Raw genomic sequence first — 13,732 nt, 5'->3', positions numbered from 1 at the left:
ACAATATGTTTTTTTAAATACTTGATATTTTGCAAAGCATAAATGTAGTGTGTGTAAATATTTTAGGATGATTGAAAAAGACTTCTTCGAGAAATTCGACTTTTCTCGTCAGTATCGGTGCTATTATGAAACTATAAAATTGCGAATTCAAGTTAAATGAAATGAAAATAAAAATTAATCTCACTTAATGCTAAGTTTGATGCTATGCCACTATAATGTCATGTACATGAAATAATTCAAATCAATGGACATTCGGATTGATTTTGCCATTTTCCATATAAATGTACATTTGTATTATACTCTTGTTTACGTAACATTATATGAATTCATGCAACAGTTGTTTTTTGCAGATATTATCGAATATTTAAACCATAATACGCTTAATGTGCTTGTGCATATGTTTAAATTGTTTTTCACCATAACTTCGTGTAAGAAAGTAAAAATACTTCTTTTATGTGTTTCACAACATTAAGATGTAAATTTTAGAACATACATGTAATAGGAATTAAAATGATGTGCGTAATTTTCATTTTGTTTGATTTAAAGAATTGGTCGTTTGGTCAATATATTTGTTTATTTTTCGTTGTTATTTTGACTTCATTAGAAACAACATTTTTTTTTCCGTATTTTATGTCGTTTTCATTTCATAGAGCGCAGTAAAACTTACTGTAATCGTTTTCGTACGACCGATTTGTATATCAATGATATTTTGTTATCTTGCAGATGTCGCCTGCTATCGTTTGAACAAGTTGTTAGCGATGTAACTTATCTGTGTTATATAAGAGGTGGTGTACATAAATGCAGACGACGATTAGAAAAGGGACGCTGGGTTACGAGGAGTGGTTTGACATTTCGATACCTTACGAGACCTTACGAGAATTCAGATTTCTTAAGATAACCCGGGTATAATAAAAAGCACTCGATAAAGCTTATATTTTAATTTAAGTTTATTTATGCGATACCGTTTAATGCCCGGAGGTTTTATTATTCTGCGTTACAGCGCACATAAATAATATAAAAGAAAAATATTGGAACGTAAGAATTATTTGCATGGAACGAGTGAATTCAAGTGTTCATCAGCTTCGGACAGTTATTGTACATGTGTATGGAAAAGAAACTACAAACTGTGTTGAATGTTTAGTGTGTCATATTAGCATTGTTTCTGACTCAGACGACAACAAGTAAAATACAAAGTTTCTACCGGAAGTTGACTGTAGAGCGCACTGGAGGACTTGTATATGATGAGACAGTAAGTAGGTGCTTGAACTATGTTTTCTTTGCTTTTGATATTTATATATATCTAAATGTGGTTAAAGAATTGATATATAGAATGTGTATAGTGTTCGATACATGGAAGAGAGCAAGAGTTAATTTTTTTAAAAATAAATTTGATATTATATAAATACATGATTTTAATTGGACGTAAAGTAGGTGAGTTGTTGTATGTTGTTGTCGACTTTCATTGCTACAGTCAGGTAGTCGTTCCCGTTGCCGTCAAGAAAATTTTAACATTTGACATTATTATTTTATTTATTTATGTCTTCATACTTGGACACAACAACCTTTATTTTCAAGTAGACCAGACTGAACTTTACCTTGACTCATTAATGATTAATGACATTGACCTTTAAGGTCTAATGTTTGAAGTTTGCTAAAATTGTCTATACAGTAACGTTGTTATTTATGAATGCAACAATCCTTTTGACATGAAGACCCTCAAGTAAACCAGAATATTTATAGTCTTCACTCATTATGACCTTGACATTGAAGGTTTAATCAATTTTTTTTCTTGTAATTGATAAATTGATTGTTCTTACACTTGTACAGAACAATCCTCGTGACAAGATATACATGTAAAAGATTTATTTAAACTTGACCTTAATTTAACCTTGACACTAGGTTAAATTTGTGAACTTTGCTGTAGTTGGCCATATCTTTATTTGTTTATTAATTTGATTTATAACACTGAAAACTTTGACCTTTAAATTAACTTGACCTTCAATGTCAAATATTGAATTTATCTTAGACTTTCATAACTTTGTTTTTACGGATTTGATTTATACTTTATGACAAAAGAACCCTTATGACAAACCCCGTATGTTGAATAATTCGAATATTATCTTAACCTGAAATTGACACTGACCGTCAAAGGGGTCAAATTGGCTTTACTAAGGAAGGTCACTTGATTTTAGACATATGAAAAACTTTTAAAATCTTCAAATGAGCTGCATGGCATAGAACATACATATTTTTGTATAGCACCGTATGGAGAATCACCATCAAGTTTATACAATACATTACCCTGTGGTCAAAAATAGGTTCTCCAAATGGATCACTTGATTATACATAGTCACATCTTTAAATAATCTTTTTCCAAATGCCAAGAGCTGTGTGTAATATTGTTAGGCGAATCAATATCAATGTTTTAATGTAAATTATTACCTGAGGGTCAGAAGGGGTCCAGCACTGGGGGTCACTTGACTTCACATTGTCTCATTTAGAAAAAAAACTTCGAAAATATTCTCCGTAACTGCATCGGCTTAGAGCTTGTAGCGTCGCATTGTAGACCATTAATACGTATATATGTAGTTCAAGACCCATGCGTTAAAAGTGGTCCCGCCCCGAAGATCACTTGTCTGTACGGAAAAGCTTTGAACACCTTCTACTCCAACGTTCAAGGCATACAGTTTATATAATTGATGTGTAGAATGGACATTGAGAAATAGATTACTAGCAAGTGTTTTATTTTTAAAATCAAAACTGGTGGTTACAATTGACCAATCCATTGGGTTAACTTGAATTGGCATCTTGCTACTAGAATATATTCTCTTTGGTATGATTCGAACATACATGTATAGCGGTGAGCGATTCAATGCCATTACCATTAACCATGCACTCGGCAACCATTTACCTAACAGGTTATACAAGGTTAAAGGGTCAGCTTTACAATGCTTTAAAGCGTTCCAACAGGTTCAACATTGTTTTCTTTCCAGGTTTAATATTACATGACGGATACTGCTGATCAAACCATGGGAGGCGGAAGGGAAAAAGACGCCAACGGGAAAGAGACTCGAAATGGCGACGGTATTCAAAAATCGCCAAAGAATGAAAATAGACGGAAGTCGATGTCGAAAGAAAATACACCTGTTCCACCCCCGGACGGTGGGTGGGGTTGGATGGTTGTTCTGTCATCGTTCTTGATACATATAATAGCTGACGGCATTGTTTATTCATTTGGAATATTTTACATGGAATTTCTAGAATATTACAAAGGAGGAAAAGGAGAAACAGCCTGGGTCGGTTCATTGGTACCCGGCGTTACGTTAAGTGTTGGTAAGATATACCTATTAAGTAATAAAATCCATATTTTTAACTTAAATCAACTATTTACTAATCTTTTAGGTAATATGCACGCTCGTATACATTCGATATTTTCCGTCACCTGTCTTATATACATTATGCATAAGCGAACAATGCTGTTGAATATTTGACGGAAAATGCCGAGGTTTGCAGAATGTTACGCTCTTTCATTGGATAAGACAAATGTTTAAAAGGAATACTCATTTCAGTTCAATTCAATAAAAAATGATCTTTCCATACGAGTTGTCTATTTACACAGAAACAAAATGGCTGATATCCGTTTCTTTTAAGCATTCACATGTTCGACTTTTTAGCTCACCTGAGCTTGCTCAGGGTGAGCTTGTAGGATCATTTTATGTCCGTCGCCCGTTCACATTTGTTCGTTAACACTCTAGGGGTCACATTTTTGCCTCAAACATCATCAAACTTTGTCAGGATGCTTGTCTAGCTAATTGCTCGGAAGAGTTCAAACAGGCTTGGTCACAGGAGCTAAAAATAGAAACATCTTGTTCACAAGTGGCTACTGTTTTGAAATTTTGTTTGAAAGAAAGTTTTTTTTGATGATTTCTAGATCAAGTTTGAATATGGGTCACCTGGGGTCAAGAACTAGGTCACACTGCCCAAATATGGAAAAACCTTGTTAATACTCTAATGGTAACATTTTTGACTCAATCGTTATGTAATTACTCGGATGAGTTCGATGGGCCAAGTCAGCGATCTAGGACCATCTTGGACCTCTTGTTTATTCAGTCATTTGTCAATGTTTTGATATAGGTATCAGTCAACCGTATCCCGTCAACAATTTCCATACTTTAAATAGAAAAAGGTATAATATCAAATCTTTACAAAAGTTAACGACACATAATTAATTCATAGATATACATATTGCTTGCAATAAGTAGTATGTTTCATGTATAGCGCTCTGACACTGGTGCAATATTTGATATGATACCAAAATTATATAAATATCATAACCCAAATATCAAAGATATAGATTTGAACAAAGATTGCAAGATGATACCCAAATATCATAACCCAAAAATTATAGATATATATTACAGCTCAGTTTTGTCTGGGTTTATAACACCAATTTTCTTATCTTGGACGCTACCAGATTCGGATGAGGGTATTAAAGGGACTCAACAGACGTTTTTTTGACATGAAGGAAATGGAAATAATTTTCCAATGTTTTTGTATATCTGAATATAGGTCTGGACTAATAACTTGTTTTCAAAATTTCAGATCATTAGCTCACTCAACTTTACAGGAATAATCAGTTTTATTGTGCACAAAATGAAAAGCGTTGCCCCACTTTTCACTCAAATCGGCCAGAAAACTTTATAGAAATCGAGTATCAATAAATTATTTAGTACCGAGTACATTTACATATCAACTATTCCTTTTTCAGCCCACCAATTGATTTATGACATAATTATAATACCTCTGAGTTCCTTTAAAACAATGCTCAAGATTTCGTGGCCAGTTTTAAAAGCAATCATTGCACCATTATAAAACTTTAAAATCTATAAATGAAATTAAAAATGAGTCAAGGACATGGTCGAATGTAGAGTGACTCTGATATTTATCACTATGTTTATCATAGATATAAATCAACATAATGTCACTTGATAAAAATGACACTCGATTGTGAAGATTGGACGTGTTTTGAGCTTATCCTTCCAGATAACGTTTGTAAATGGGCAGACTAATTTACATCTCCATGTTTCGTTTTATTAAGCCACATTTTTTTTCTTCAATATTTTGTTTTATCTCATTGCTTTTTACAAGGTCATTGAAAAGGTTAAATAACGCAGTTACCCATACTTGTTTTTTCATAATAATCTTTATCTTTGTTTTGTAGACAAATAAGCATGAACTGCTGTTAAAAGATTCGAATAAACGTGTTGACAGTCGCTTTTTACTTATCTGAGCATTTTAAAACTCAATGTTGTTTAACGACTTACAATGCCCCTTTAAAAGCCCTCACGAAAATGAGTCGTTATTATTAGTTTCAAACCAAAACGAAAAGATGTAAGAAACGTAACGTAACCTTCAGGTTCGACTGCTTTTTAGCGAAAAAGATAAAAATTCCGAAAAATCATGCCTCTTGTCATTAACTGCCCTCTGAAAGCGAAAACAACTTCCGCTGGTTCCAACGTACATTTTCTGGAACAGAATAATCTTAAATTTAATCCAACCAACAAATCACGCACGTTCATGTTAAGTACTTGATTAGAAACAAAATATAACATTGAGACCAACACAATTACATGCAATTATCTGTTTTTAACTTAGATAAAATACACAGTAATACCGGTTGCTTTTCTATTAACAGGTCCATTGGCGAGTATTCTGACTAACAAGTATGGTTGCCGGGTTACCACAATAGCCGGCGCTATTATTGCAGCTGCGGGGTTTGTGCTCAGCCTATTTGCTCCTAACCTTTACTTCCTGTATTTCAGTTTCGGTATTATGGCAGGTTAGTTTATTCCTATTTTTATTTATTAAAATGTAGTGTTCTTCCAAATGTGTTATTTAATGTATTTGAAAACATTTTCTTTTGTATATTGACATATGTTTTAAACTTGTCATACATTAAACACATGTATTTCTAAATTTATATCAAGAGGTTTAGCAGAAAACACAATTTTATTATTTTGTATATCAAAAATAGGCTTTATACAATGAATTTTAGTACTTGTTTGACCATCGTATCTCAACGTGTTCTTTTATTTGTGTATATACCATATAAGGCCTATTTAAAGTGCTTTTTTGATTTCAAAATACATGAAAGTTTATTTCTAGGAAATTCCTGAAAATTACACATGTATGTTTAAAAAAACGTACACATAGTTGTCTAAAAAAATAATTATGTGTAATTCTGTTATAAAAGAATATGCGATTTTTACGTCATGGAGTAACAGATAGCGTTCTCTTAATTTAGTAGGACACGGAAAGCTACTTCCGGTTGACGTAATTGTCAAATGAACACGCATCATTGTACAGTCATGAATTAAACTTTGATATGAAAGTTCAAGGATACATTTTCAAAGCATTGTCATGCATTGTTTATTGTAAAATTAAAAGATATGTATGTCTAACTTTAGCTAGTAAATAACCTATTTATTTGTTAATATGAAGAATAAATTTGTAGTTATTCGTACTCGTGTATGTGCTGCACTACGCATCAGTTCAAGGTTAAATCGAGTTATGCACATAAATGAATAGAATAGTTGATGTTTTTGACTTTAATTTAAAGATTACCCATTGTTATTAAATTTTATTTTCAGGTCTTGGATTCGGCCTAATATATTTACCAGCAATTGTTAGTGTCGGATATTACTTTGAAGAAAAGCGTGCCTTTGCGACAGGCCTTGCTGTTTGCGGCAGTGGTCTTGGTGCCTTTATTTTCAATCCATTTTCAAAATATTTGATCGACGAGTTCGGTTGGCGAGGTGCAATATTGATCGAAGCAGGCATTATATTAAACTGTGTTTTGTGCGGAGCTTTGTTCAGGCCATTAGAACATCCCAAAGCTTCTCAAAATAGTGATACTGCTAAGAAACCACCTTTAGATTCACAGCTTGTAAAAGACAGTCTTGAACTTGAATTATTTGTAAGTAATGGTACCACTGTGACGTCACAACCGTCGTCACCAACCCGTGATATTACTCCATTTAGTTTAGAGCCCCCACATAAAGACACTGCTATATTCCGAAGTGATGGCGCGTTACATCGTTCTACACACAAACCGATGACGCCATCACCCCTAACGATGGACCAAACACAAGGCACTAATTCCTCTACGCAGCCTCATCTTAGACGACTACTTTCAGAAGAACATCATTATCATCATCATCGCCATAGTAACCAGCACGCGCCATTCCGTTCTCATAGAAATTTGGTGCTTGGTAAGTAGATTAAGAAAAATCTAGTTATTTCAATCATTGGTCTACATGTATATTATAGATCTATAAAACATATATTTCTAGGCCTTGTTTGATTAAATTGTGGATTGATCAATTGATATCTATAACTTTTATCAAAAATAAACTTTACAAATACTAAATGTAAAGTTTAAAAATAAAAACAAGTTCTTACTTTTAAATATCATTGAATGGTGATAAACTGGCTTTAAACATCACGGTGCTATTTTTTTGGCCTGTTAACCGCCATATGGACAGTCTAAACAATGGGGAGGCAAAGCCTATCCAAAGAGCCTTAATTTATAAAGTATTTCAAAAAACATGTCTAACCAAATTGACGCTATTAAGGTAATGATCGATGTATAAACTGCTAGCAACACTGAAAATATGTTTCAATGTTTCATAAATGATGCAGCTTAAATTGTTATTGATTTATATACATGTAAAAATACATTGTACAAAGTTCAAACGGTTGGGGGGTAACGTGCAATTTTGCATGTAGCTGTAGCCTTTAATAATCCGTTAGTAATCAAAGCCTGCTGTATACGAATTCTGTGAGTCCAGATACATATACATTGTAATCAGTTCAACAACAACTAACGCTTTTCTTAGCTTTCGACATTTTATCTTCATCAGAAGCTGTCGGTGATGGTATGGCAGTTTATATTTTCTTCTCGAAATCTACTATTGATTTTAGTTACAGATGAACGCTTATGAAAGCTGTAAAAGGTTTTAGGGTTGAAAATGATGAGACCTTACTTACAATCACAATAAATGATGGATGTCACATATTTACAGTAGGAAAATGTTGAAATTTAAGATACATATAATGATATTTTTATTGATTAACTATTAATTTTACATCATATCGTTACAATATTTGAGTGCTTGCTGGACGACTAGTAGAGTGCCAGATGGCCCAATATTTAAGTGATAGCTGGTCCAATATTTGAGTGCAAGCTGGTTGACTAGTAGGGTGCGAGCTAGTCAAATACTAAAGTGCTTGCTGGACGACTAGTAAAGTGTTTAATGATCCATTATTACAGTGATAGCTGGTCCAATATTTGAGTGAAAGCTGGTCGACTATTAGAGTGCGAGCTGGCCAATAATGAAGTGCTTGCTGGACGACTTGTAAAGTGGTAGATGGTCCAATATTTAAGTGCTTGCTGGACGACTAGTAAAGTGCTTAATGATCCAGTATAACAGTAATAGCTGGTCCAATATTTGAGTGCAAGCTGGTCGACAATTAGAGTGCGAGCTGGCCAATAATTGAGTGCTTGCTGGACGACTAGTAAAGTGCTAGATGGTCCAATGTTTGAGTGATAGCTAGTCGAATATTTGAGTGCAATCTGACGAACTAGTAATGTGCTAGCTGGTCCGATTTTTAAGTGTTTCTGGACGACTAGTAAAGTGCTCATTGGTCCAATATTTGGGTAATAGCTGGACCAATATTTGAGTGCTTGCTAGAGGACTAGTAAAATGCTAGCTGGTCTAAATATGAGTGATAGCTGGTCCAAAAATTGAGTGCAAGCTGGCCGACTAGTAGAGTGCAAGCTGGTCAATTATAACAGTGATAGCTCTACCAATAATTGATTACAAGGTGGACGACTAGTGGAGTGCTAGATAGTCCAATGTTTGAGTGATAGCTGGTCCAATATTTGAGGGCAAGCTGGCGAACTAGTAAAGTGCTAGCTGGTCGGATATTTGAGTGCTGGTCCAATATAGAAGTGCTAGCTGGACGACTAGTAAAGTGCCAGCTGGTCCAATTTTTAAGTGTTTCTGGACGACTAGTAAAGTGCTTAATGGTCCAATATTTGGGTAATAGCTGGTCCAATATTTGAGTGCTTGCTGGAGGACTAGTAAAATGCTAGCTGGTCCAAATTTGAGTGAAAGCTGGTCCAAAAATTGAGTGCAATCTGGCCGACTAGTAAAATGCTAGCTGGTTAAATATAACAGTGCTAGCTGTACCAATAGTGGATTACAAGGTGGACGACTAGTGGAGTGCTAGATAGTCCAATGTTTGAGTGAAAGCTGGTCCAATATTTGAGTGCAAGCTGGCGAACTAGTAAAGTGCTAGCTGGTCCGATATTTGAGTGCTGGTCCAATATTTAAGTGCTTGCTGGACGACTAGTAAAGTGCTTAATGGTCCAATATTTGAGTGATAGCTGGTCCAATATTTGAGTGTTTGCTGGAGGACTTGTTAAGTGCTAGCTGTTCCAATATTTGAGTGATAGTTGGTCCAAAAATTGAGTGCAAGCTGGCCGACTAGTAGAGTGTGAGCTGGTCAAATATTACAGTGATAGCTGGTCCAATATTTGAGAACAAGGTGGGCGACTAGTAGAGTGCGTGCTAGATAGTCCAATGTTTGAGTGATAGCTGGTCCAATATTTGAGTGCAAGCTGGCGAAGTAGTAAAGTGCTAGCTGGTCCGATATTTGAGTACTGGTCCAATATATAAGTGCTTGCTGGACGACTAGTAAAGTGCCAGCTGGTCCAATTTTTAAGTGTTTCTGGACGACTAGTAAAGTGCTCATTGGTCCAATATTTGGGTAATAGCTGGTCCAATATTTGAGTGCTTGCTGGAGGACTAGTAAAATGCTAGCTGGTCCAAATTTTAGTGATAGCTAATCCAAAAATTGAGTGCAAGCTGGCCGACTAGTAGAGTGCAAGCTGGTTAAATATAACAGTGCTAGCTGTACCAATAGTGGATTACAAGGTGGACGACTAGTGGAGTGCTAGATAGTCCAATGTTTGAGTAATAGCTGGTCAAATATTTGAGTGCAAGCTGGCGAACTAGTAAAGTGCTAGCTGGTCCGATATTTGAGTGCTGGTCCAATATATAAGTGCTTGCTGGACGACTAGTAAAGTGCCAGCTGGTCCAATATTTAAGTGCTTGCTGGACGACTAGTAAAGTGCTTAATGGTCCAATATTTGAGTGATAGCTGGTCCAATATTTGAGTGTTTGCTGGAGGACTTGTTAAGTGCTAGCTGGTCCAATATTTGAGTGATAATTGGTCCAAAAATTGAGTGCAAGCTGGCCGACTAGTAGAGTGCGAGCTGGTCAAATATTACAGTGATAGCTGGTCCAATATTTGAGTACAAGGTGGACGACTAGTAGAGTGCAAGATATTCCAATGTTTGAGTGATAGCTGGTCCAATATTTGAGTGCAAGCTGGCGAACTAGTAAAGTTCTAAATGGTCCAATATTTGAGTGCTTGCTTGAAGATTAGTAAAGTGCTCGATGGTCAAATATTTGAGTGATAGCTGGTGTAGTATTTGAGTGCAAGTTGGACGACTAGTAGAGTGCTAGATGGTGCAATGTTTGAGTGATAGCTGATGTAGTATTTGGGTGCAAGTTGGACGACAAGTAGAGTGCTAGGTGGTCCAATACTAGAGTGATAGCTGGTGTAGTATTTGAGTGCAAGTTGGACGACTAGTAGAGTGCTAGATGGTCCAATATTTGAGTGATAGCTGGTGTAGTATTTGAGTGCAAGTTGGACGACTAGTAGAGTGCTAGATAGTCCAATGTTTGAGTGATAGCTGGTCCAATATTTGAGTGCAAGCTGGCGAACTAGTAAAGTTCTAGATGGTCCAATATTTGAGTGCTTGCTTGACGATAAGTAAAGTGCTCGAAGGTCCAATGTTTGAGTGATAGCAGGTCCAATATATAAGTGCTTGCTGGACGACTAGTAGACTGCTAGCTGGTCCAGTATTTGAGTGGTAGCTGGTCCAATATTTGAGTTTGCTGGACGACTATTACAGTGCCTAATAGTTCGTTATTTGAGTGCTAGATGGTCCAATAGTTGGATGATAACTGGATAAATTAACATGTGAACTTTCTTCTTGCCAATGGTAAAAAAAACCAGACAAAAATTCATGAACATATTTAGAAGTACTATTTCATTAAAACAAATTCTTCACAAAGTGCTCATTCTACTAACATTTTACCGGAGATTTTATTCATGTCTCTCTTTTTACCTTTTATGTTTAATGTGTATTGGTTTGCCGAATAGTTTTACTATGTTACATGAAGTGTCTGGCTTTTTAAATATTCAACAATTTACATGAGGTAACACCCTGTAGGTGTTGCAATTTTCGCACAAGTAAAGGTCATTCCATTAGTAGATGTGAAACATGGCAAGTCTGTTCTTAGAATATTTAAGTTTCTTCAGAAAATGTCTCCATATTGAGAATATAGACTTGAAATAAGAAACATCTGCACCAGATGGTGATTAAAGATATTAATACTAATCGATATACAAGAAAGAAGTTGCAAATATATATTAGAACTTACTAGATGACTTAGATTAAACATAAACGTGTTAACCATGTCAGTTTGTAATGTAATGGTCAGACAGGCAAGTTGGTAATGTAATGGTCAGACATGCATATGTTCTCGTAAACATTCGTCATTTTTCGTAAACATTCGGAAGTTTTCGTCACTTCCTGTGTCTTTAAGTGATCATATAACCTTCAGTATGACCATGATGAACTACATGAATCTTGTGAACAACTGAACGCTTGTTACCGAATACCGCATTTACAAGCATTTAGAGGCTTGTTACCAATTACATGTATATCAGTGAAAATGATATGTTAATTGTGTAATCATTTTCAGTCTATTTAGAACATAAACTGGTTTATATAATGATATATAGAGTTACCGTGTATTTAGAGCTTGTGCTATTAACTAAATATAGGCAGTGTTCAAGTGGCAAGTCGTTTCAAAAAGCACAAGCTTACAATCAGGCTACTCATTGTATGCCAGTAAATAAATAACGGCTGGTATTTCATTGCCAATCCCTACTTCTCACAAGAAGAATTTGAAGGTACACATTTGTGTCCGGACTGTAACTTTGTTATGCATTGAAGGATTTAAAAATTATTTGGCACACATATCTATCACATTTAGACAACGTATTGCGTCTAAGTCCCATGCCACTGCCTAAAAGGTCAAGGTCACACTTAGAGATTCAAGGTACACATGTGTGCCCGGACTGTAACTTTATTATGCATTGAAGGATTATAAAATTATTTGGCACAAATATTTTTCACATTCAGAAAACGTATTGCGTCTAAGTCCCATGCCACTACATAAAAGGTCAAGGTTGCACTTAGAGATTCAAGGTACACATTTGTGTCCGGACTGTAACTTTGTCATGCATTGAGAGTTTTGAAATAACTTGACATAAATGTCTACTGTACAAGGTCACGTGTCGCGTTCAAGACTCATGCCACTTCCTAAAAGGTCAAGGTCACACTTAGAGGTTGAAGGTTCACAATTGTGCCCGTAACTGTAATTTTGTCATGCTTTGAGGGATTTTAGAATAACTTGGCATATAATATCTACCGCATCAAGGCGACGTGTTGCGTCCAAGACCCATGTCCCTACTTCAAAGTTCAAGGTATTTGTTTACTATGAATAGCACTTCATTTCACAAGAATGATATTAAGCAATTAGTTACTTATATTGTCCTTTCTTTTCATAATATCTTTCAGCCTTATCGGGGACATTCATCACTTTTGCATGACAGCTCTGATTAATATTTATTTTGATTTAAAAACAAAACAATTTTATTGCAGAACAAACAAAATATATATCATTACTTATTTTTTAATTGTCTTCCGTTATTTGAAGAAATTGAACATTTATTTCAACCATATTTATCATGTTAAACATACTGTCTGTAACTTATAATAGTGACGTTTTTTCATAAAGCAGCATACATAGTATTTTAATATAATAGGTTTTTTATATATGATAGCACAGCAGTTTTCAGGTACAGGGACTGAAAACGTATGCATGTATATATCCGAATTTCTATCGTCAGATAATTTAAAGGCACATTATGCCTCAGAAATCCATATTTTTTAATTCTCTAGAAATGTCAAGCATGTGGTTGATAATGCTGTATAATGGTTTTAGAGAATGTGCTGAAGAAAGTGGCGCTGAATATGCAATAATGTGTCGTAAAGATAGCAATTTAATTATAAAAGTCCAAGTTAAATCTAATTCAATATAATAACACCAATTGCTAACAAAGCAATACTTGTATGGCAAATGTATATTTTTTTTTTAAACTGTAACAACATACCATTTTATTTAATTTTTGTGAAGAAAAAAGATAAATAATGATCTACCTCTAGGTTTACTATACGATAATTTTTGTTTATGTTAATTGATCACAATGTAACTATGATCATTGGTTTGTAAATCAATAGGTATTTTCCTTAGAAGAACATTTTTTATGTGACTTTTTATACAGAATTGGCACGCTATTTTCTATTTTAGATTTTACAAAATTCCGGTCCGGCTCTGAAGTGTTGACAATTATTTCCGGCCTCGTGGCCTTTATATAAAAGAGACAAATTTATAGGCTCTTTCTATATTACATGTTGTTCACATTTCGTTAATGCACTATTTGTCACGTGCAATATTTTGTAAAT

The 13,732-nt window shown here is 34.8% G+C and overlaps 1 protein-coding gene across 1 annotated transcript in view; it reads left to right on the top strand.

Moving 5' to 3' along the window:
* LOC132722754 (monocarboxylate transporter 5-like) overlaps positions 1-7,271 on the top strand; it is a gene marked incomplete at its 3' end in the record, with an annotated part of 30,050 nt that extends 22,779 nt beyond the window's left edge. Inside the window, 4 exon segments of the mRNA XM_060707298.1 lie at positions 724-1,249; positions 2,994-3,333; positions 5,696-5,839; positions 6,651-7,271. Coding sequence (XP_060563281.1) covers positions 3,006-3,333; positions 5,696-5,839; positions 6,651-7,271 — 1,093 coding nt within the window.
* Between the last annotated feature and the right edge of the window lie 6,461 nt (positions 7,272-13,732).

Source organism: Ruditapes philippinarum, unplaced genomic scaffold (genome assembly GCF_026571515.1).
Source record: "Ruditapes philippinarum isolate M1 unplaced genomic scaffold, ASM2657151v2 ctg9008_1_1_1_1, whole genome shotgun sequence".
NCBI lineage: Eukaryota > Metazoa > Mollusca > Bivalvia > Venerida > Veneridae > Ruditapes > Ruditapes philippinarum.
This window is presented reverse-complemented; position numbering and strand designations above follow the sequence as displayed.